Below are 24,882 nucleotides of genomic sequence, written 5' to 3'. Positions count from 1 at the left end.
TTTCTCTTTTGGTTTCAGATTCCAGCATCGGCAGTAATTTGCTTTAATCCACCTTCCTTCATGCTAGGTACAACTCCAACCAGTGGAAAGTTTTCCCTGATTTCCACTGACTCCAGTTTTTCATGCCACACAGTCAAATGTCACCTGGATGTCAAGGGCAGTTCTTTGTCTGTTTGGACAAAGACTGTAGTAAGTTCTGGGGCCTAATGGCTCTAGCAGAACTCAAACTGAAATGTGCTGCTGCATAGCGCTGTCAACAACGCCTTCCTTCACTTTGCTGATGATTGAGAGTTGACTGATGGGGTGGTTCTGAGACCTATTGGATTTGTTCTTTTTGTGGTCAGGGCATACCTGAGCAATTTTTTACAATGTCAGAGAGATGCCAGTTATACTTTACTAAAGAATGCCTAATTTTGGAGCATGAATCTTCTATGCTACTGAGGGGATGTTGCTGGGGCTCTTCGAATTTGGTGCATCAGTGCATTCAGCTGTACCTTGGTATCATGTGGAATGAATTCAATTGGCTGAAGATTGGCTTCTGTGACGGAGGACCTGATCTCATTATACATAACTAGACCTTCCCTCAGAAGAGATATTGAAAGGAACTTACCGTCTCCCTGGGAGGGTTTGTGCATCTCCTGCTGGCCAGGTTCAGGCTTCTCTTGTGACTGTACGGGTGAGTTTGCAGGACTGATTACCTCAATAGCATCCGCACTGGGCATGTCATAGCGATGGGAAGATACTTGGAGAGAAACAAATCCCAGTGTAAATCCTTTATTCCAAGTGGCCGTTATACTTTGCAGGCCACATTCCTATCTTGCAAATCTGCTATCAGTGCCCCAATGAAGCTAGTTAAACTGCTGCTCCCTGCACTTGAGCATCTTTATAATTGACTATAAACAGGATCTGCCTGTGTTTGCGAGTAGTAAGTGGTGTAAATAGTGAGCAGAGGGAGGCTGCTCTTTATGTCAGCTCACAGGTGTGGTTATAGCGCCCAGTCTTACAAAAGACTGACTTTGAACCATGATGGAAAAGTTGAATGTGAGAGGCTGCTTAGGAGGATGGAAGCTATCTCAGACAATTCGCTTCCTGTTTTGGCCAATATTCCTTCCTCCTGCAATGCAACTCAGCAGAAATAGATTAACTACTCAGTCCTTAATTTTTGTGAGAACTTGTGTGCATATTGGTTGCTTAGTCCAGACACCAAAGCCCCATCTGCATCACAAGGACAATGCCGCTAGAAGTTATGAACACCATGGAATCATCTTAGGAGTTATATTTCTGTTCCAACAAACATGTTTCTCCCGGTGAGCATCAATATAACATTCTCTACCCAATCACAAACAACGACATAATCTCCCACATACTCAGACCAGCCAGTAACTGCAGCCTCTCATTCCTCATGGACATTTATCAGGAGGTTCACACATCATATTTCTGCTGCTAGCCACAGCTCAGATGCCCAAACATGAGACAAGCACTGGAATGTGGGATTTCACAGGAAGGTGCTTACCGCTGCTGGAGGAATCAGAGCTGTGCGATCCTCGCTCTCGACTGTCTTTATCTGAGGCAATCTGTCTTGTGATGATCACATCTATAAAATTTGCTGCTGTTATCGTGGTCTTGCCTCGGGTCCTCAGCTCCTCCTCATACCTTGATTTTGGGGGTGGTGCTTTGTCCTTCATGTTCTCTGGATATCCAGACTGGACCTGGCCCTTGGCTGAGGATGAATATGGTGACTGCACTGTCCGCCGCTCATGCTCAGTCTGTGGCTGCTGTTGTGCCTGATGTTGATGAACATTCTGCTGTTGCTCAGAGACTCTGCGAGCTGTCATTTCTTCCACTCGGGGGGATTCGTGCTTGTTCTCTTTACCCTTTGTCATCTCGATCTGAGGTGCAGAGGCTGCAGCATCCACTAATGCTGCAAGGGCATCTGCTGCAGTGTTATAGCGGGAGGCAGAGAGCCCCTGCGCCATGGACAGCGCCCCCTGTGGCACCTGCCTGTGAGCAAAAATGTCATTTTGTTTTAATGTAACACCTAGAACTCTTGCACCATAAATAACCTCAGGAATGCTGCAAAGTGTATGACAGGTGACACTTTCATAGAAACTAGGATCAGGAGTTGGCCATTTGGCCCTTTGAGCTTGCTCAGCCATTCAACATGGTCATGGAAGAGTAATCGTGATGGGGATTCTTTAGTCAGGGGAGCACACAGGTATTTCTGCAGCTAAAAATGTGACTCCAGGATGGTGTATTGCTTCCCTGGTGCCAGGGTCAGGGGTGTCACTGAACGGCTGCAGGGCATCCTGAAAGGGGAGGGTGAGGAGTTAAAGATCGTGGTCCATGTTGATACCAGTGATATGGGCAAAGTGAGGAATGATGTACAGCATCAAGGATTCAGGGAGCTAGGCAGTAGATTAAAACACAGGACCATAATGGTTGTAATCTCTAGATTACCCCCGGTGCCATGTGCAAGCGAGTACAGAAATAGGAAAATAGGACAGATGAATGCGTGGCTCAAGAGTTGGTGCAGGAGAGAGAGTTTTAGATTCCTGGATCACTGAGATCGTTTTTGGGGAAAGTGGGACCTGTACAAATGTGAAGGTCTGCACCTGAACCACACTGGAGCTAACATCCCTGCAGGTAGGTTTGCTAGTGCTGTTAGGAAGAGTTTAAACTAGTCTGGCAAGGGAAGGGGACGCAGAATATTGGTAAAGTAGAGACACATCATGCTACAGTAAAGGAAACCAGTCAGAATGAGTTCAGCTATGTTGAATGTCAAGAGAATAAGGCAAGGCTGGATGGTCTTTAATGTTAGGAGTGCAAAAAGTCAGACTGATGAGTTAAGGGTGTGGATTGACAGATGGAAGTGTGATATTGTTGCCATCACAGAGACATGGTTGAGGGAAGGGCAGGATTGGCAACTCAACATTCCAGGGTATAGGATTGTTAGGTGTGACAGAGGAGGGTGTAAGAAGAGAGGTGGTGTAGTACTATTAATTAAGGAGACAATTACTGCAATAAGGAGAGATATCATATCTTGGAAGGGTCTTCAAACAGGCATTTGTGGGTAGAACTTAGGAATATAAAGGGGGCAGTCATATTAGTGGGAGTGGGTTATAGGCCTCCAAAATGTCAGCAGGAAATAGAGGAGCAAATATGTGGACACTTCACAGAGGTACATGAGAGTAATAATCGGGTGATTTTAACTTTCCCAACATAAATTGGGATAATCACAGTGTTAAGGGCTTAGAGAGGGTGGGTTTCTTGAAATGTATCCAGGGGAGCTTTTGTATCAATATGTAGAAGGCCCAACAAGGGATAGCGCAATGCTGGATCAAGACAATTCAATGTGGCAGTGGGGAAGGACAAGGTATCGGAGATGTTGGCAGCCTTAAGTGGATAAATCTCCAGATCCAGATGAATTGCGCCCTAGGCTGCTGTGGGAGGCAAGGGAGGAGATTGCTGGGGCTCTGGCCCAAATTTTCAACTCCTCTCTGGCCACGGGGGAGGCTCGCATTCCAACCATTATCTTGTAAATTGAGTTTGTGTCTTTATATGCCCTGTTCGTGAACACGACTCCCACTCACCTGATGAAGGAACAGCGCTCCGAAAGCTTGTGGCTTGTGCTACCAAATAAACCTGTTGGACTATAACCTGGTGTTGTGAGACTTCTTACTGTGCTTACCGCAGTCCAACGCCGGCATCTCCACATCACGGGGGAGGTGTTAGACAACTGGAGAATGTGGTTCCGCTATTTAAGAAGGGTTGTAGAGATAATGTGGAGATGCCGGCGTTGGACTGGGGTAAACACAGTAAGAGTTTTAACAACACCAGGTTAAAGTCCAACAGGTTTATTTGGTAGCAAATGCCATTAGCTTTCAGAGCGCTGCTCCTTCGTCAGATGGAGTGGATATCTGGAGTGGATGGAGCAGATATCCACTCCATCTGATGAAGGAGCAGCGCTCCGAAAGCTAATGGCATTTGCTACCAAATAAACCTGTTGGACTTTAACCTGGTGTTGTTAAAACTCTTATTGTAGAGATAAGCCAGGGAACTACAGACCAGTGAGTCTCATGTCAGTGATAGGGAAACTACTAGAGAAATGTCTGAAGGAGAGCATCTATCATCACTTGGAGAGACAAAGCTTGATCAGGGATAGTCAGCATGGCTTCGTTAGAGGGAGGTCACGCCGAACAAGTTTGATTGAATTTTTTGAGGAGGTGACCAGGTGTGTAGACGAGGGTAGTACAGTCGATGTAGTTTCGATGGGTTTCAGCAAAACCTTTGACATGGTCCCACATGGGAGACTATATTATAAAGAAGGTAAATTCACATGGGATACAGGGTAATTTGATAAAGTGGATTCAAAATTGGCTCAGTTGTAGGAGACAGAGGGTGATGACAGAAGCTGCTTTAGTGATTGGAAGCCAGTGTCCAGTGGCATATCACAGGGATCTGTGCTGGGCCTCCTAATATTCGTCATTTATATAAATTACATTGATGACTTTGTGGGGGTAGGATTAGTAAGTTTACAGATGACAAAGATTGGCCAGGTGGTTAACAGTGAGGCGGAGTGTCTTGGGCTACAAGAAGATATAGATGGAATGATCAAATGAACAGATAGAATTTAACCCTGAAAAGTATGAGGTGATACACTTTGGAAGGAGTAATTTAACAAGGAAGTACTCAATGAATGGTAGGACACTGGGAAGTTCTGTGGGACAAAGGGACCTTTACGTGTTTGTCCACAGATCTCTGAAAGTGGAAGGGCATGTTAGTAGGGTGGTGAAAAAGGCACATGGGACACTCGCCTTTATCAATCGAAGCATAGGTTATAAAAGCAGGGAAGTCATGTTGGAGTTGTGTGGAACTTTGGTGAGGTCACAGCTAGAGCACTGTGTGCAGTTCTGGTCGCCACATTATCAGAAGGATGTGATTGCACTGCAGGGGGTGCAGAGGAGATTCATCAGGATGCTGCCTGGGATGGAGCATTTAAGTTATGAAGAGAGATTGGGTAGGCTTTCATTGGAGTAGAGAAGACTGAAAGGTGACCTGATTGAGGTGTACAGGATTATGAGAGACACGGACAGAGTGAATAAGGAGCAGCTGTTTCCCTTAGTTGAAGGGTCAGTTACGAGGGGACATAGGTTCAAGATGAGGGGCAGGAGGTTTAGGGGGGATGTGAGAAAAAGCTTTTTACCCAGAGGGTGGTGACGGTCTGGAATGCGCTGCCTGGGAGGGTGATGGAGGCGGGATGCCTCACATCCTTTAAAAAGTATCTGGATGAGCACTTGATACATCATAACATTCAGGGCTATGGGCCAAGTGCTGGCAGATGGCATTAGGTGGGTGTTCAGGTGTTTCTAATGTGTCAGTGCAGACTCGATGGGCTGAAGGGCCTCTTCTGCACTGTTTGATTCTATGATTTTAGTGACAGCGACCACAACACGGTATGGTTCAAATTTGTGGTGGACAAGGAGAAAGATGGTCTGCAAAAGGTGCTTTGAGATTGGGGAAGACAGATTTTTTAAATAAGGCAGAATCTGGCCAAAGGTGACTGGGAACAGCTCCTTGCGGGTAAGTCTACAGCAGAGCAGTGCAGGGCATTCTAATAGGAGCTGGGGAGAGTACAGGTTCAACATGTACCCTTTCAGGGGAAATGTAGGAGCAATAAGATCAGAGAACCCTGGATGTTTGGGACAATTCAGGACTGGAGGAGGAAGAAGAAAAAGGCATTTTGCCAGTCTAAAGGGAGCAATTCAGCTCTGGCCCGAGAGGAAAAGAGGAAACTTAAGAAAGCAATTAGAAGAGCAAAAAGGGGGCGTGAGAAAGGACTTGCGAACAGGATTAGGAAGAATCCTAAAATATTTTATAAATACATTAAAGGGAAGAGGTTAACCAGGGAAAGAGTCAGGCCCATTAGAGGCCGAGGGGCAATCTGTGTGTGAAGCCACAGGACAATCTTCACTCAGGAAAAGGAGAATGTAGGTACAGAATTCAGGGAAAGGAGCTGACACAGTTTGGAAATGGGGAGGTATTGGAGGCTCTGGCAGTCTTAGAAATTGACAAATTCCCTGACTCGGATCAATTGTATCCCAGGTTGCTGTGGGAGGCGAGGCAGGAAATTGCAGGGGCTCTGACACAAATTTTTAATTCCTCTCTGGCCACGGGGGGAGTTCCAGAGGACTGGGGAAGGGCTAATATGGTCCCACTTTTCAAGAAGGGTGGTAGAGTGACTGGAGGTCAGTGTCCAGTGATGCACCATAAGAAACAGTACTGGGACTGGTATTTTTTGTAATATACATAAATGATATAGATGATAAAGTGGTGGGAACACTGAGCAAGTTTGAAGATGACACCAAGATTGGTAGGGTGGTTAATAGTGAAGAAGAAGATTGTAGGTTACAGGAAGTTCAGATGGGTTGGTCAGATGGGCAGGCTGATTGTACTTAACTCAGGTAAGTGCGAGGTGATGCACTTTGAAAGAAGAAACAAGGCGAGGGAGTATTTATTGAATGACAGGACATTGGGAAGCTTCCTTTCTGTTTTTCACACCAAAGTGGATAACTTCACATTTAGTCACATTGTGCAGCATTTGCCATGTGTTTCCACTCATTCAACTTGAAGCCTCTTAACATCCTCCTCACCACTCATTATTCCGCCCAGTTTTGTGTAATCAGCAAACTTGTAAATGTTATATTTGATTTACTCATCCAGGTCATTTAAATATATTGAGTCCAAGCACTGATCTCTGCGGTCCCCACTAGTCACATGCCTGCCACTTGGAAAAAGACCCATTTATTCTCACTGTTTCCTATCTGTCAAATAATTCTTGATCAATTCCCTATCCTTTGCACTTTAATGTTGCTCACTAAACTCTTAAGTGGGACATGATTCTGAAAGTCCAAATACGCCACATCCATTGGTTCACCCTTATCTGGTCTTCTAGTTACATCCTCAAAGAATTCCATTTGTAAGTATGCTTAACAATGTTCTCTTATCACATCTTTTATAATTGACTCTTCGCTACCACTGATGTCAGGCAAACTGGTCTGTCATTCTCCTCTTTTTACTCTCCCTCCCTTCTCCTGACATAGGAATTCAACACACCATTTACAGCAAATAGAAATTGGTTGTATCTGAGTGACAGGCTTCACCTGGAGGGAACATTTTGTAAATGGCAAGAGCTACAATCACAACTCTGCAAAGGTGCATCATATTTACTGAATAGAGGAGTTGAAGGTGGAAAACAAAGGTGGTTAATGACAGGATTGGTCTTTGCTTCATTCGCAATGATTTCCCCACAGGGCAAATATAAAAAAGCTTCAATATAAACTTTAAACATACATTATCCGAGACTGTGTAGCTGCATCCAGTGAAGTTATAACCCCCTTGCCGTTGGCTCCCTGGAATATACTGGGTCGCTGCTGTAAGATGGTCTCTTGTGTTCGTACTGATGGCGATGGAGAACGGACATATCCATGGCTACTCGGTCTACTGGCCTGTTCAGGACCTGCATAAAAATCAAACAGGAACATTTGCTCTTTAAAATTTTACTTTGCCCTTTTGTGGATAAGAAAAACAGAATTTTATCAATTGTGGCTAAATGAGCAGTGCAACAAAGTCCATCATACACTGAATGTACCCTGGGGTCCATCGCAGACTGAATGTACCCTGGGGTCCATCGCAGACTGAATGTACCCTGGGGCCCATCGTACTCTGAATGTACCCTGGGGTCCATCGCACACTGAATGTACCCTGGGGCCCATTGTACTCTGAATGTACCCTGGGGCCCATCGTACTCTGAATGTACACTGGGGCCCATCGTACTCTGAATGTACCAAAGAACAAAGAACAGTACAGCACAGGAAACAGGCCCTTCGGCCCTCCAAGCCTGTGCCGCTCCTTGGTCCAACTAGACCAATCGTTTGTATCCCTCCATTCCCAGGCTGCTCATGTGACTATCCAGGTAAGGAATACCCTGGGGTCCATCGTACTCTTAATGTACCCTCGGGTTCATCGTACTCTTAATGTACACTGTGGTGCACTCATTCACAGACAGAGTGGACTCCAGTATATATTCAGAGTACGATGGACCCCAGTGTACATTCAGAGTATGATGGACCCCATATGCTTTGACAAAGAGTCATCTGGATTCAAAACATCAGCTCTTTTCTCTCCTTACAGATGCTGCCAGACCTGCTGAGATTTTCCAGCACTTTCTCTTTTGGTTTTAGATTCCAGCATCTGCAGTAATTTGCTTTTATCTTGTACCCTGAATGTACACTGGGTCCATCATACTCTGAATGTACACTGGGTCCATCATACTCTGTCTGTGATTGGGGGTGAATAATCGTGGCCTGTACACCGGGATTAAACACAGAGAAAATCAGAAAATGAGTAAAGTGCAGCTCCAGCTGCAGAATGCCAGCCATTCCCTTCATCACTGTCCCACATTAACACATAGAATGGGGGCACAGGTTCAAGGTGAGAGGGGGAAAGTTTAAGGGAGATGTGCGGGGGATGTTTTTCTCACAGAGAGTGGTGGGCGCCTGGAACGCGCTGCCAGAGGAGGTGGTGGAAGCAGGCACATTAGCAACATTTAAGAGGCATCTGGATGGGTGCATGAATAGGGGGGGAATAGAGAGATACGGACTGAGTAAGATCAGAAGGTTTTTTCTTTAGTTTAGTTAGGGCATCATGATCAGCACAGGCTTAGAGGGCCGAAGGGCCTGTTCCTTTGCTGTACTTTGCTTTTTGAGAAACTGGCTGGCAATTTTTCTGGGCAGAAGCTGAGGGCTGGCAGTGCCGAAAAAAAAGATGCTTCTTTCATTTACCAAAAAGACCAGGAATTGGATAGAGTGGCAGAATACAGACATTGACCATACTCTGTCTCAACAGACCCTGTATCAGCATCCAAGAGTTGCTCTGCGAACATGGAAACTAGAAGCAGGAGTAGGCCATTTGGCCCTTCGAGCCTGCTCCGCTATTCATCTTGATCATGGCTGATCATCAAATTCAATATCCAGACCCCCCTTCCTCCCATATCCCTCGACCCTTTTAGCCCCAAGAGCTATAGCTAATTTCTTCTTGAAATCAGATGATGTTTTGGCCTCATCTACATCCTGTGAGAGTGAATTCCACACATTCACCACCCTCTGAACAAAGAACAAAGAACAGTACAGCACAGGAAACAGGCCCTTCGGCCCTCCAAGCCTGTGCTGCTCCTTGGTCCAACTAGACCAATCGTTTGTATCCCTCCATTCCCAGGCTGCTCATGTGACTATCCAGGTAAGTCTTAAACAATGTCAGCGTGCCTGCCTCCACCACCCTACTTGGCAGCGCATTCCAGGCCCCCACCACCTTCTGTGTAAAAAACGTCCCTCTGATATCTAAGTTATACTTCGCCCCTCTCAGCTTGAGCCCGTGACCCCTCGTGATCGTCACCTCCGACCTGGGAAAAAGCTTCCCACTGTTCACCCTATTTATACCCTTCATAATCTTGTACACCTCTATTAGATCTCCCCTCATTCTCCGTCTTTCCAAGGAGAACAACCCCAGTCTACCCAATCTCTCCTCATAGCTAAGACCCTCCATACCAGGCAACATCCTGGTAAACCTTCTCTGCACTCTCTCCAATGCCTCCACGTCCTTCTGGTAGTGCGGCGACCAGAACTGGACGCAGTACTCCAAATGTGGCCTAACCAGCGTTCTATACAGCTGCATCATCAGATTCCAGCTTTTATACTCTATACCCCGTCCTATAAAGGCAAGCATACCATATGCCTTCTTCACCACCTTCTCCACCTGTGTTGCCACCTTCAAGGATTTGTGGACTTGCACACCTAGGTCCCTCTGTGTTTCTATACCCCTGATGACTCTGCCATTTATTGTATAACTCCTCCCTACATTATTTCTTCCAAAATGCATCACTTCGCATTTATCCGGATTAAACTCCATCTGCCACCTCTCCGCCCAATTTTCCAGCCTATTTATATCCTGCTGTATTGCCCGACTCTGGGTGAAGAAATTTCTCCTCACCTTGAAAATGTTTACCCCTTAAACTCAAACCCCTAGTTCTGGACTCCACCCACCATTGGGAACATTTTTTCTGAATCTATCCTGTCTAACCCTCTCACTCTTCTAAACTACAGTGAATATAAATCCTAACCGATTTAGTCTTTCCTCATATGACAGCCCTACCATCCCAGGAATCAGCCTGGTAAACCTTCGCTGTACTCCCTCTATAGCAAGAACTTCCTTCTTCAGATATGGACACCAAAACTGCTCACAATACTTCAGGTGTGGCCTTACCAATGCCCTCAGCAACATTGTTCCCAATGGCGTTTCTGTCTATCCTATACATAGAAACATAGAAACCATGGAGTGCAGAAGGAGGCCATTCAGCCCATCGTGTCTGCACCAACAACAATCCCACCCCAGGCCCTATCCCTACAACACCACACATTTATCCCACTAATCCCTCTAACCTTCACATCCTGGGACACTAAGCGGCAATTTAGCATAGCCAATCAACGTAACCCGCACATCTTTGGACTGTGGGAGGAAACCAGAGAACCCAGAGGAAACCCATGCAGACACGGGGAGGATGTACAAACTCCACACAGACAGTGACCCAAGCCAGGAATCGAACCCTGGTCCCTGGAGCTGTGTGACAGCAGTGCTAACCACTGTGCCACCATGCTGTCCCCAATTGCAGCAAAACATCCCTATCCCTATACTCAAATCCTCTCCCTATGAAGGCCAACATACCATTTGCCTTCTTTACTGCCTGCTGTACCTGCGCGCTTACTTTCAGTGACTAATGCACGAGGACTCCAAGGTCTCGCTGAGTATCCGCCTCTCTCAATTTACACCCATTCAAGTAATAATGTCTTCCTATTATTGCTACCAAAGTGGATAACCTCACATTTATCCACATTATACTGCATCTGCCATGCAGATGCCCACACACTCAGCCTGTCCAAATCATGCTGAAGCATCTCTGCATCCTCCTCACAGCTCACCCTTCCACCCAACTTTGTGTCATCTACAAATTTGGAGATAATACATTTAGTTCCTTCGTCCAAACCATTAATATATAATGTGAACAGTTGGGGTCCTAGTACAGATCCCTGCGGAACCCCACTAGTCACTGACTGCCAATCAGAAAAAGACCCATTTATGCCAACCCTTTGCTTCCTATCTGCTAACCAGCTTTCTATCCATCTGACACACTGGGCTGCCTCATTTACTGCTGCTAAATAAATTGTTTGTTTACAAATGCAGGGTCAGAATGGAATTACTCACCTGCTCTCAGATAAGACAGGTCACACGTTGTTACAGCCAATCTCTCCCTTTCCCTCTGTTCCCGTTCCCTCTGTTCCCTCTCCCGCTCTTTCTCCCTTTCACGCTCTACGGAGGCGGATAAATGTGCTGGGTGACCTGCAGGAAAGAAAACAAATAAAAATGTTGAAATTTGCATTCTTACCACTTGCGGAATTTAACTGCAGAAAAATGGAAATGGAATTTCCTGCGACAGGCAGCCTTCTCTTTTCAGTTGAAGAGCGGAATGCCAGCCCACTGCAGCTGCCTGCTCTATTCCTCTTACCCAGACACGTACACTCTTCACTGCCACAAAGTCAACCTCTAAATTTAATCGTGAACTTTAGGTTCTGCAAAGTTTCTCTCTGGATCTAAGAACAATATGACAAAAACTAAGATAGCCTTATATTTAATTATTAAATATTTCAATTTCCACCCCATATATTTGTCCAGCTGTTTTTTTTTGGATACAGGATTAACTAACATGCACATTCTCTGCTTCCCAGCTTGTGAGTAGTTGGTTGGTGATTTCCTCTATTTTCAGTCTTGTTGAGGATTCTCAATTTTATCATCTAGTTTTGAGCTCGCCAAACACCATTCACACCTCTGGTTATTTCTGGATTCAACTTCTTGTTGGATTCCCACCTGACAACTTCCACCTTGTACAAACTCGGTACTCTCCTCTCTCTACACGGGCTCTTTGTTCCCTGGCACAGGGTACAATGTCTTCTAACCTTTGCCCACCTCTTTGTCTACAATCTTTGCTATACATCTGCTGTTCAAGCAGATAACAGTGTGGCTGAGTGCCGCCATCTCCTACATCCAATATTCTTTGAGCTCGGATCAGTCACTGGCTGTTCTGTGCACATAAAAGGCAGTGGGGCCTCAGTGCAGGTTCCCCTGTATCATGCGGCAGAGCTGACTAATAGACCAGATAACAGCGTGGTCTCCATAACTTCATTTGCTGGGACCTTGGACCAGTTAAACTGGGAAGTGAAAGCTCACACAAAAATACACATGGAAGAAAATAACTCCTTTAAAACAAGTACCCACAACTGGGTGAATTCAGAAACAGCTTTTTAAAAACCTGTCTTTGTTGTTGGGAATTGCTGGAATGTTGGTGCTGGTGGCATTTATCATCCATTGCCTTGTTGCCTGAGAAGTTGGTGGTGCTGATGTACCTTCTCCTTGAACTGCTGCAGCCTACTTGGTGAAGGTGCTCTCACAGGGGAGGGGAAATCCCAAGATACTGACCAAGTGGCTACAAATGACTGGCGATATATGTCCAAGTCAGGATTGGGTGTGGTTTAGAGAGGAATTGGGAGGTGAAGGGGGGAGCTGTTAAAGTTAGCATGGTAACTGAGTGATTGCAGTGCTTTTATTAAGTCATACAATCTGCAGCCACGTTGTGCCAGTGGAGGAGGGGATGGATACAGAATCCAGGGACATCAATCCAGAAAACAGCTTCCTTTTGGATCGCTCTGAAGAAAAGTCATACAAACTCAAAAAGGCTAAACCTGTTTCTCTCTCCACAGATGCTGCCAGACTTGCAGTTTTTCTAATATTTTCTGTTTGTATTTCAGATTACCAGCATCTGCAGTAGTTTGCTTTTATTCTTCTGGATGGTATTGAGTTGTTCCACTGCACTCAACAAAGTGTGATGATCGTTTAATTGATATGAACATTTGTTTATGTTTATGGGGAATTTCAAAATTCAGCTTTATTCTACAGTCAGTCGGTGTGTCTGGGAAACATTTAGCTCAATGGTTGTAAAAGCAAGTTAATTATTCATTTCAGCTTGGAATTTATTACTTTGATAGAGCTAATGGAGTTTTGTTTACACAAAAGATTTGCCAAGAAGTTGATTGACTGGGTCATGTGATAATGTGCAGAGCTAGATCTGTAGCAGGGAAAAAGTAAGCAGTTGCTGTGGGAGGTCTGCTAAAGTCAGGCTGTTCCTGAGAACACTCTCCACAAAATCTCTCTGAAAGCTTCTAGACTATTAACATAATTTATATCAAGTATCCTGGGTTTGCTAACTGTATTTATTTAAAAGTGGTGTTGATCTATGCATGAATGGGGCTTATTTGAAACTGGAACAGTCATAAGCTAGAAATTAGGTTGCTTCCTTTCATTTTTAAATATTGTTCAACTGTTAATGGTTAAGTTGCTTCATTTGTTAGAGTTATATTTAAACTGTGTTATTAAATAAAGTTTGTTTTACTATAAAAGATCCATACATTGTCACTCCTGGAGATAAATAGCCTATCCTCACATTTATGCCAAAAAGAAAGGAAATGTTGGGGTCTAACCTGGCTTCATAATATAACTTGGGGTCCAGGTCCAGCATCCTGACAGAAGCAATTGGTGAATATTGCTGTGTATTCCAAACTTGTAGATGTTGGAGGGGCTTTTATGAGCTATTAACATCAGTATATCCTATATCATAGCTGCTGTTCTTTAATGTAGAATTTCTCCCCATCCCTCATAAAGGATTGTGGCCTCTCATTTAAACAGGAGACTGAATATTCAACTTTCCCTTTGGAGAAATGAATAATGATTGTGTTTAGGTGTTGGGACTACGATGTTGTGGCCATTACGGAGACATGGTTAGAACAGGGACAGGAATGATTGTTGGAAGTTCCGGGTTATAGATGTTTCAGTAAGAGTAGGGAAGCTGGTAAAAGAAGTGGTGGAGTAGCATTGTTAATCATGGATAGTTTAACGGCGGCAGAAAGGCAGTTTGAGGAGGATTTGCCTACTGAGGTAATATGGGCTGAAGTTAGAAATAGGAAAGGAGCGATCACGTTGTTAGGAGTTTACTATAGGCCCCCAAATAGTAATAGAGATGTGGAGGAAGAAATTGCAAAGCAGATTATGGATAGGTGTGGAGGTCACAGGGTAGTTGTCATGGGTGACTTTAACTTTCCAAATATTGATTGGAACCTTTATAGGTCGAATAGTTCGGATGGAGCAGTTTTTGTACAGTGTGTGCAGGAGGGTTTCCTGACACAATATGTGGATAGGCCGATATAAGAGGTGGGGCCACATTGGATTTGGTACTGGGAAATGAACCGGGCCAAGTGTTAGATTTGGTTGTGGGAGAGCACTTTGGAGATAGCGACCACAATTCGGTGTCTTTCGTTATTGCAATGGAGAGGGATAGGGCCATACGGCAGGGCAAGGTTTATAATTGGGGAAGAGGTAATTATGATGCAATTAGGCAAGAATTAGGGAGCATAAGATGGGAACAGAAACTGTCAGGGAAAGGCACAAATGAAAAGTGGAGCTTGTTCAAGGAACAAATACTGTGTGTCCTTGATAGGTATGTCCCTGTCAGGCAGGGAGGAAATGGCCGAGTGAGGGAACCATGGTTCACAAAAGAGGTTGAATGTCTTGTCAAGAGGAAGAAGGAAGTATGTAAGGATGAGAAAACAAGGTTCAGTTGGGTCCATTGAGGGTTACACGTTAGCAAGGAATGAGCTGAAAAAAGGGCTTAGGAGAGCTAGGAGGGGACATGAGAAGTCCTTGGCGGGTCGGATCAAGGAAAACCCCAAGGTTTTACTCTTGTGTGAGGAATAAAAGAATGACCAGGGTGAGGTTAGGGCCGGTCAAGGACAGTAGTGGGAACTTGTGCATGGAGTCAGAAGGGATAGGAGAGGCGATGAATGAATACTTTTCTTCAGTGTTCACCAAGGAGAGGGGCCATGTTTTTGAGGATGAGAGTGTGATACAGGCTGTTAGGCTGGAGGAGGCAGATGTTCTGAGGGAAGATGTATTAGCAATTTTGAAAAACTTTAAGGTTGATAAGTCCCCTGGGCCAGATGAGATCTATCCTAGTATTCTTTGGGAGGCAAGGGATGAGATTGCAGAGCCTTTGGATTTGATCTTTGGGTCCTCACTATCCACGGGGATAGTGCCAGAGGACTGGAGAGTGACGAATGTTCCTCTGTTCAAGAAAGGAAATAGGAATGACCCTGGTAATTATAGGCCGGTTAGTCTTACTTCGGTGGTCGGTAAGTTAATGGAAAATGTCCTGAGGGATAGGATTTACGACCATTTAGAAAGATGCAGCTTAATCCGGGATAGTCAACACGGATTCGTGAAGGGTAAGTCTTGTCTCACAAATTTGATTGAATTTTTTGAGGAGGTAACTAAGTGTGTCGATGAAGGTAGAGCAGTTGATGTCATATACATGGGTTTTAGTAAGGCGTTTGATAAGTTCCCCCATGGTCGGCTCATGAAGAAAGTAAGGAGGTGTGGGATAGAGGGAAATTTGGCCGATTGAATAAGTAACTGGTTATCTCATAGAAGTCATAATGTGGAGATGCCGGCCTGTTTATTTGGTATATAAATGGCATTTGCTACCAAATAAACCTGTTGGACTTTAACCTGGTGTTGTTAAAACTCTTACTGTATCTCATAGAAGACAGAGGGTGATGGTGGATGGAAAATTTTCAGACTGGAGACCAGTTACCAGCGCTGTACCACAAGGATCAGTGCTGGATCCTCTGTTACTTGTGATTTTTAGAAATGACTTGGAGGAGGGGGCTGAAGGTGGATCAGTAAATTTGCAGATGACACCAAGATTGGTGGAGTCGTGGATGAGGTGGAGGGCTGTTGTAGGCTGCAAAGGGACATTGATAGGATGCAGAGCTGGGCCGAAAAATGGTAGATGGAGTTTAACTCTGATAAGTGCGAGATGATTCATTTTGGTAGGACAAATTTGAATGCGGATTACAGGGTCAAAGGTAGGGTTCTGAGGAATGTGGAGGAACAGAGAGATCTTGGGGTCCATATCCACAGATCTCTGAAGGTTGCCACTCAAGTGGGTAGAGCCGTGAAGAAGGCCTATAGTGTGTTAGCATTTATTAACAGGGGGTTTGAGTTTAAGAGCCGTGGGGTTATGCTGCAACTGTACAGGACCTTGGGGAGACCACATTTGGAATATTGTGTGCAGTTCTGGTCACCTCACTATAAGAAGGATGTGGAAGCACTGGAGAGAGTGCAAAGGAGATTTACCAGGATGCTGCCTGGTTTGGAGGGTAGGTCTTATGAGGAAAGGTTGAGGGAGCTGGGGCTTTTCTCTTTAGAGCGGAGGAGGTTGAGAGGCGACATAATAGAGGTTTATAAGATGATGAGGGGGATAGATAGAGTGGACATTCAGAGACTATTTCCTCGGGTGGATGTAGCTGTTACTAGGGGGCATAACTATAAGGTTCGTGGTGGGAGATATAGGAGGGATGTACGAGGTAGGTTCTTTACTCAGAGAGTGGTTGGGGTGTGGAATGGACTGCCTGCAGTGATAGTGGAGTCGGACACTTTTGGAACTTTCAAGCGGTTATTGGATAGGCACATGGAGCACACCAGGATGATAGGGAGTGGGATAGCTTGATCTTGGTTTCGGAAAAGGTTCGGCACAACATCGTGGGCCGAAGGGCCTGCACTGTTCTATGTTCTATGAGGACGTTTCACTATTTATCTATCTCAGCAAACTGCTGTATTTATTGATCAGTGTGTATATAATGAGCTTGTACATACACACATACAAGTTAGGAATGGAAGTAAACCACTCCGTCTTTTGAACCTGCTCTGCCATGCAGTAAGATAATGGCTGATTGGATTGTAACCTCACCCCACATTCCTGCCTACTCCTGATAGCCTTTCACCCCCTTGTTAATCAAGAATCAATCTGACTCAGCCACAAAATATTGAAAGATTCTGCTTCCACTGCTTTTAAGGAAGAGATGATGTGGAGATGCCGGCGTTGGACTCGGGTAAACACAGTAAGAAGTTTAACAACACCAGGTTAAAGTCTAACAGGTTTATTTGGTAGCAAAAGCCACACAAGCTTTCGGAGCTCCAAGCCCCTTCTTCAGGTGAGTGGGAATTCTGTTCACAAACAGGGCATATAAAGACACAGACTCAATTTACATGAATAATAGTTGGAATGCGAATACTTACAGCTAATCAAGTCTTTAAGGTGCAAACAATGTGAGTGGAGAGAGCATTAAGACAGGTTAAAGAGATGCGTATTGTCTCCAGACAGGACAGCCAGCGAGACTCTGCAGGTCCAGGCAAGCTGTGGGGGTCACAAATAGTGTGACATGAACCCAAGATCCCGGTTGAGGCCGTCCTCATGTGTGCGGCACTTGGCTATCAGTTTCTGCTCAGTGACTATGCGCTGTCGTGTGTCGTGAAGGCCGCCTTGGAGAACGCTTACCCAAATATCAGAGGCCGAATGCCCGTGACCGCTGAAGTGCTCCCCAACAGGAAAAGAACAGTCTTGCCTGGTGATTGTCGAGCGGTGTTCATTCATCCGTTGTCGCAGCGTCTGCATGGTTTCCCCAATGTACCATGCCTCGGGACATCCTTTCCTGCAGCGTATCAGGTAGACAACGTTGGCCAAGTTGCAAGAGTAGGTACCGTGTACTTGGATGATGGTGTTCTCAAGTGAGATGATGGCATTCGTGTCGATGATCCGGTACGTCTTGCAGAGGTTGCTGTGGCAGGGTTGTGTGGTGTCGTGGTCACTGTTCTCCTGAAGACTGGGTAGTTTGCTGCGGACAATGGTCTGTTTGAGGTTGTGCGGTTGTTTGAAGGCAAGAAGTGGGGGTGTGGGGATGGCCTTGGCGAGATGTTCGTCTTCATCAATGACATGTTGAAGGCTCCGGAGGAGATGCCGTAGCTTCTCCGCTCCGGGGAAGTACTGGACGACGAAGGGTACTCTGTCCACCATGTCCCGTGTTTGTCTTCTGAGGAGGTCGGTGCAGTTTTTCGCTGTGGCACGTCGGAACTGTCGATCGATGAGTCGAGCACCATATCCACTTGTTATGAGGGCATCTTTCAGCGCCTGGAGGTGTCTGTTGCAATCCTCCTCATCCGAGCAGATCCTGTGTATACGGAGGGCTTGTCCGTAGGGGATGGCTTCTTGTTTAGGGTGGAAGCTGGAGAAGTGGAGCATCGTGAGGTTATCCGTGGGCTTGCGGTACGGTGAGGTGCTGAGGTGACCGTCCTTAATGGAGATGCGTGTGTCCAAGAATGCAACCGATTCCGGAGAGTAGTCCATGGTGAGTCTGATGGTGGGATGGAACTTGTTGATGTCATCATAGAGTTGTTTCAGTGATTGTTCACTATGAGTCCAAAGGAAGAAAATGTCATCGATGTATCTAGTGTATAGCATCGGTTGAAGGTCCGGTGTGGTGAAGAAGTCTTGTTCGAACCTGTGCATGAAGATGTTGGCATATTGAGGTGCGAATTTGGTCCCCATGGCTGTTCTGTGTGTCTGGATGAAGAACTGGTTGTTGAAGGTGAAGATACTGTGGTCCAGGATGAAGCAGATGAGTTGAAAATTGCATCTGGAAACTGGCAGTTGTCGGCGTTGAGTACTGAGGCCGTTGCAGCAATGCCATCATCGTGGGGGATGCTGGTGTAGAGTGCCAAGACATCCATTGTGACGAGGAGCGCTCCTGGTTCAACTGCTCCATGTGTGCCGAGTTTCTGTAGGAAGTCCGTAGTGTCGCGACAAAAGCTGGGGGTTCTTTGTACAATGGGTTTCAGGATGCCCTCGACATAGCCGGAGAGGTTCTCGCACAGGGCCTCATTGCCCGATACAATGGGACGGCCAGGTGTGTTTGCCAAACACAAACCATTATCCGCAGCAAACTACCCAGCCTTCAGGAGAACAGTGACCACAACACCACACAACCCTGCCACAGCAACCTCTGCAAGACGTGCTGGATCATCGACACAGATGCCATCATCTCACATGAGAACACTATCCACCAGGTACACGGTACATACTCTTGCAACTCGGCCAACGTTGTCTACCTGATACGCTGCAGGAAAGGATGTCCCGAGGCATGGTACATGGGGGAAACCATGCAGACGCTGCGACAACGGATAAATGAACACCAAGACTGTTCTCTTCCTGTTGAGGAGCACTTCAGCAGTCATGGGTATTCGGCCTCTGATATTCGGGTAAGCGCTCTCCAAGGCGGCCTTCACGACACACGATGGCGCAGAGTTGCTGAGCAGAAACTGATAGCCAAGTTCCGCACACATGAGGACGGCCTCAACCGGGATATTGGGTTCATGTCACACTATCTGTAATCCCCACAGCTTGCCTGGACTTGCAGCGTCTCCCTGGCTGTCCTGTCTGGAGACAATACACACCTCTTTAACCTGTCTTAATGCTCTCTCCACTCACATTGTTTGTACCTTTAAGACTTGATTAGCTGTAAGTATTCACATTCCAACCATTATTCTGTATATTGAGTTTGTGTGTTTATATGCCCTGTTTGTGAACAGAATTCCCACTCACCTGAAGGAGCTTAAGGCTCTGAAAGCTTGTGGCTTTTGCTACCAAATAACCCTGTTGGACTTTAACCTGGTGTTGTTAAACTTCTTACTGTGTTTAAGGAAGAGATCCAGAGACTCATGCCCCCGTGAGAGCAAAAACAATTCTCCTCAGCTCTGTCTTAAATGAGCAATTAATTTTTAAACAGTGACCATTAGTTCTAGATACTTCCACAAGAGGAAACATCCTCTCCACATCCACCCTGTCAATACCCCTCAGGCTCTTAAGGTTTTGACCAAGTTAGTACAAGGTCAAATAGTACTATCCCCTGTCATTGTTGTTTTAATTGATATGAAATTCAGTCACAATTGGTTAAAAGGTTCAGCTGGTAATATCCCAGATAGTATTCTTACCTGGTGATATAGGGGAGTGGTTGTATCTTCCTGGGTAAGGGGCTTGGTTCCCTGGGATGTAGGTTATTCTGTCCATAGGAGGGGTACTGCTTCCACCTGGCACTAGTATTGTGTGCGACACTGGCCCCAATTCGATAATTGCTGAAATTCAGGCACTTTCATTAGTTCAGAATTCAAAATAGAGTTTAATGTAATGAACAAACAAACAGGATCTCACCTCTGGATCCAGCAGCATAGGGGACACTTGGTGACATTCCCCTGGTGCCATCTGGCTTGGTGATGACCTGCATTTGTTGGGAAGTAATGTAATCGTTGAGGATGGTCTGCCGTGTATTCTCCATTGCGTACAGCTGGTAGTGACTTGAGTAACTGGGATTAGGAGAAAGTTGTCGGGGAAACAGGTAAGCTGAAAGGAGAAGCAAGGGAGAACATCAGAACAAGGACACTATAGCTGCCTGCCACAGCAGCAACCTGCTTTCACTGATCAATGCAACACAATGTAATTTACACTGGACTAGGGGAGGCTGGCTAATATTCTGTCCCTGTATCGTGCAGTCACAATCACTGAACTAATGTGTTCACAACACTCACACCTGCAATAACAGGACTATGAGAAGAATATAGCAATAGTGAGGTCAACTGGGGTAGATAGTATCACATGATATACGATGCACTTGAATAAAGTACTGTAATTATAGTCTGAAAGGTCTGTATACTTTCTGCTGAAATTCTAATCCCGCCTAGGTCTGTGGCAGCAATGCTGTTGTGGTATCTCTCAGCATGGTACTGTGCTTTCAAGAATACATTAAACAAAGACAAAAGTGAGGATAATCCGAAACACTGCAGACTGTTATCCATTTGAGGTGATCTTCACGGGCAGATCTGGAATATCCGCCAGTACTTTGCAGCTCTCACCCTCAAACAGCCTTACCTGGGTCTAACGCTCGGTGGAAAGCCATTGTCTGCTCGAAGGGGTGAGGGACATGGCTTCTATAGTCAGGGTTCACTCTCCCATGGAGGGAATCGTAAGGACTGAGAGTTGCAGATGGATCCACCACAGAGACGGGGGACTTAACAGACATGTTCTCCCTCTGTGCTGGGACCAGCGTGGTTTTCCTTTCGTGGCCAGTGGACTTCCCTGAAGTCATAACACCTGTAAGGACATAAGGGCTCATTATATGCATCAGCAGTAAGGCCACTGGTGAAATGTTACTGCATTTATTTAATTTACCCTCCACACGAATATAAATTAATCTTACATTACTCTTTTGTATAACATTTGGCTTCAGAAATAATCACAGAGGGCACCCTTTTTGTTTCCACTCCCAAATGGATTGAAATCCACACGCGTTTACCTTCTTGTGGTCTGCTGACTATTGGTGGGCCCCTGGGAATGAAGCTATGATATCCCAGTGGGGTCCTCCTTGCACTGGGGTCTTCATATAGGACTGGGCTCAGCTGAGATTTGGAAGCTTCATGCATTGTTGACCTGAGAACCGAAGTCCCAGAACTGACCACCGCGCTGTGGCGGCCCCGTAACTGGTCAGCAGGCTTCATGTCTTCATATTTCCGTTCCATGATCTTCACCCCCTCCGAGATCATCTCCAGCTGGTGCATGGGGTGTGGGTGTTTACTGGACGCTGTGATCAGAGACTTCACATCATGTTTAATAGTAGACTGGTTCTCATGCTTCACAGGAGTTCCCTGTAACAACACAAAATCAGGCGCTTCAGATAAAGGATCCTTAAAGTTAGAGACTTTGCCCTAACTCTTACAGTCTGAAGAAGATTGACTGGCATCATAGGAACAGGAGTAGGGCATTCAGCCCTCGAGCCCGCTCCAGCATTCAATTAGATCACGGCTGATCATCTACCTTAATGCCATTTTCTCACGCTAACCCCATATCCCTGGATGTCATTCATATCCAGAAATCTATCGATCTCTGCCTTGAACATACTCAATGATCGAGTTTCCACAGCCCCCTGGGGCAGAGAATTCCAAAGATTCACTCGCCTGAGTGAAGAAATTCCTCCTCATCTCAGTCCTAAATGATTGCCTCTTATTCTGAGATGATATTTCCTGGTTTTGGTTCCCTAGCAAAGTGAAATGTCCTTTCTGCATCTACCATGTCTACAGCCTTCTGAACTTTGTAAGTTTCACTAAGATCTCTTCTCATTCTTCTGAATACGAGAGATTACAGGTCCTCTCTCCTCATAGGACAGTCCTGCCATCCCAGGATTAGTCCGGTGAACCTTTGAACCCTTGCTTCACTCCCTCTGTGGCAACCATATCCTTCCTTAGGTAAGGAGTGGATAAGATGACAGACGGAATAAATTGTGGAAAAATTAGAAGTTATCCATTTCATTGCAAGGCGATTTGAGTACAGAAATAAGGAAGCCTGGGTGCAGATGTACAGTACCTTCATGAGACCACATCTGGAATATTGTGTAGTTTTGATCTTCTTCCCCACGGAAGAATGTGGAGAGAGTGCAACAAAGGTTCACCAGATTAACCCCTATGTTCCTAAGGAAACTGTGGGTTCCAGAGGTGGCTCAGCAGGGGAGGAGGAAGAGTGGAAGTGCTATTGTGGTAGGATATTTGAATAGTAAAGGGAGCAGACAGACGTTTCTGAGGCTGTAAACATGACTCCAGGATGGCATGTTGCCTCAGAGTTGCCAGGGCCAAGGATGTCACAGAGCGGCAGCTACATTCTTTTCGGAGAGGATGAACAGCCAAAGGTCGTGGGCCACATGGAGAATAACAGGTAGGGAACGGGATGAAGTCCTGAAAGCAGATTTTAGGGAATTAGGAAGAGAATTAAAAAGGACCTCAAGAGCAATCATCTCAGGATTCTTCCTACTGCCATGTGCTGGTGAGCAGAAGAATAGGAAGATTGAACAATTTAATCAGTGGCTGGAGAAATGGAATAGAGGGAGGGCTTTAGATTTCTGATGCAGTGGGACTGGATCTGGGGTAGGTAGGAACTGTATGAGATGGACAAGTTACATCTTAACAGGACTGGGCTAACGTCCATGTGGGGAGCGTTTAAACTAGATTGGTATGGGGATGGGAATCTGAGGGAAATTCAGTGTTGAGTGGAGAGAATCTGGCAGTAGAGAAGCACTAATTGTTAAGGAGGATATATTGCAGCCAGGTGGCTAAAGCTAAATTTCTGCAAAGCATGATGGGGAAAAATGGCCAACCTTACACGACACAAGGTTTGTGAAACAGCTAGTTTTTTGCAAGTAAGCATGATAAGATGCACTCAACATAAAATCACTCCAGTTGCTGAGAATGCAAGCCAAAGCAAGGCCAGCAGATGTATGCTGTTTTCACAAGCTAACATTGAAAAAAAAATGGGCAACAGGTCATATAGGTGGCAACAGAACTTTGATTCTAGAAACAATTGTATAAAAGAGGTTGTTAGGAAGCCTCTGTAGTGATGACTGCAAGAACCACCATCACGCAAGGAGATCCTCTGGGTTCAGGGCTCAGAAAATAACATCAAGTGAGATTGATCAACTCCCCTTGCAAACAGTAATGTTAAACCCAAGTCATGAGCCTGGTGATTAACTGTAACAAATAATCTGCATTCTAACAAGCAGATTAAGGAGCAGTTCAGTGTTTATCAAATGTTTTAAAAATAGGCAGTTCAAACAAGTATCAATAAAAAGTGTTTTGTACAAAATATCTCGTGTTGGTGTCTCTTTGTCACCAACTGACACCCTAGTTCAAGGGTCAATGATATCAAAAAGTAGTATCAAGGTCAATCGAATATATGGAGAGTTAGACAGAATTTGAGTAGGCAGTAGTAAATCATTAGATGGTGTCAGAGTAAGGGGGAAGTAAAAAAGCCAAATCAGGGTTAATGTGCACCATGTGTGGTTACAGAGTCATAGAGGTTCACAGCATGGAAACAGGCCCTTCGGCCCAACTTGTCCATGTCGCCCTTTTTTTAAAAATCCCTAAACTAATCCCAACTGCCCGTATTTGGCCCATATCTCTCTATACCCATCGTACCCATGTAACTGTCTAAATGCTTTTTAAAAGACAAAATTGTACTCGCCTCTACTACTACCTCTGGCAGCTTGTTCCAGACACCCACCACCCTGTGTGTGAAGAAATTGCCCCTCTGGACACTTTTGTATCTCTCCCCCTCACCTTAAATTGATTAATAAGTGGTTAATAAGATTAGTGAAGTAGAGGCACAGGCTGACAAGGAATTCCTTTGTTTAATTCAATCATGGGACATGGGTGTTACTGGCTGGTGAGCATTTATTGCCCATCTCTAATTAACCTTAAGGTGGTGGTGAGCTGCCTTCTTGAATCATTGCAATCCACGTGCTGTGGGTTGACCCACAATGCTGTCAAGGAGGGAATGGCAAGATTTTGACCCAGCGACTGCAAAGGAACGGCAGTATATTTCCAAGTCAGGACGGTGAGTGGTTTGGAGGGGAACTTGCAGGTGGTGGTGTTCCCATGTATCTGCTGCCCTTCTAGATGGAAGTGGTCCTGGGTTTGGGAGGTGCTGTCTAAGGATCTTGTCAATAGTACACACTGCTGCTACTGAGCATTGGTGGTGGAGGGAGTGGATGTTTGTGGATGTGGTGCCAATCAAGCAGGTTGCTTTGTCCTGGATAATGTCAAGCTTCTTGAGTGCTGTTGAAACTGCACCCATTCAGGCAAGTGGAAAGTATTCCATCGCACTCCCGACTTATGCCTTGTAGATGGTGAACAGGCTCTGGGGAGTCAGGAGGTGTGTTACTCGCCGCAGTATTCCTAGTTTCTGACTTGGTCTTGTAGTCACTATATTAATGTGGTGAGTCCAGTTGAGTTTCTGAT

General features: G+C 45.4%; 1 protein-coding gene across 26 annotated transcripts in view; it reads right to left on the bottom strand.

Annotated features, from left to right (window-relative positions):
• ncor1 (nuclear receptor corepressor 1) overlaps positions 1–24,882 on the bottom strand; it is a 376,647-nt gene that overhangs the window by 36,637 nt on the left and 315,128 nt on the right. For 23 of the 26 annotated variants that reach the window (XM_078224546.1, XM_078224545.1, XM_078224544.1 and 20 more), the window contains 8 exons: positions 21,396–21,744; positions 20,972–21,193; positions 20,258–20,446; positions 20,041–20,181; positions 11,314–11,448; positions 7,351–7,516; positions 1,514–2,001; positions 611–742 (listed from right to left, as the gene is read on the bottom strand). In XM_078224546.1, coding sequence (XP_078080672.1) covers positions 611–742; positions 1,514–2,001; positions 7,351–7,516; positions 11,314–11,448; positions 20,041–20,181; positions 20,258–20,446; positions 20,972–21,193; positions 21,396–21,744 — 1,822 coding nt within the window. The remainder of the gene's footprint in view (positions 1–610; positions 743–1,513; positions 2,002–7,350; positions 7,517–11,313; positions 11,449–20,040; positions 20,182–20,257; positions 20,447–20,971; positions 21,194–21,395; positions 21,745–24,882) is intronic. The other 3 variants (XM_078224542.1, XM_078224551.1, XM_078224552.1) reach the window with 1 other exon arrangement.

Source organism: Mustelus asterias, chromosome 12 (assembly GCF_964213995.1).
Source record: "Mustelus asterias chromosome 12, sMusAst1.hap1.1, whole genome shotgun sequence".
Lineage (NCBI taxonomy): Eukaryota > Metazoa > Chordata > Chondrichthyes > Carcharhiniformes > Triakidae > Mustelus > Mustelus asterias.
This window is presented reverse-complemented; position numbering and strand designations above follow the sequence as displayed.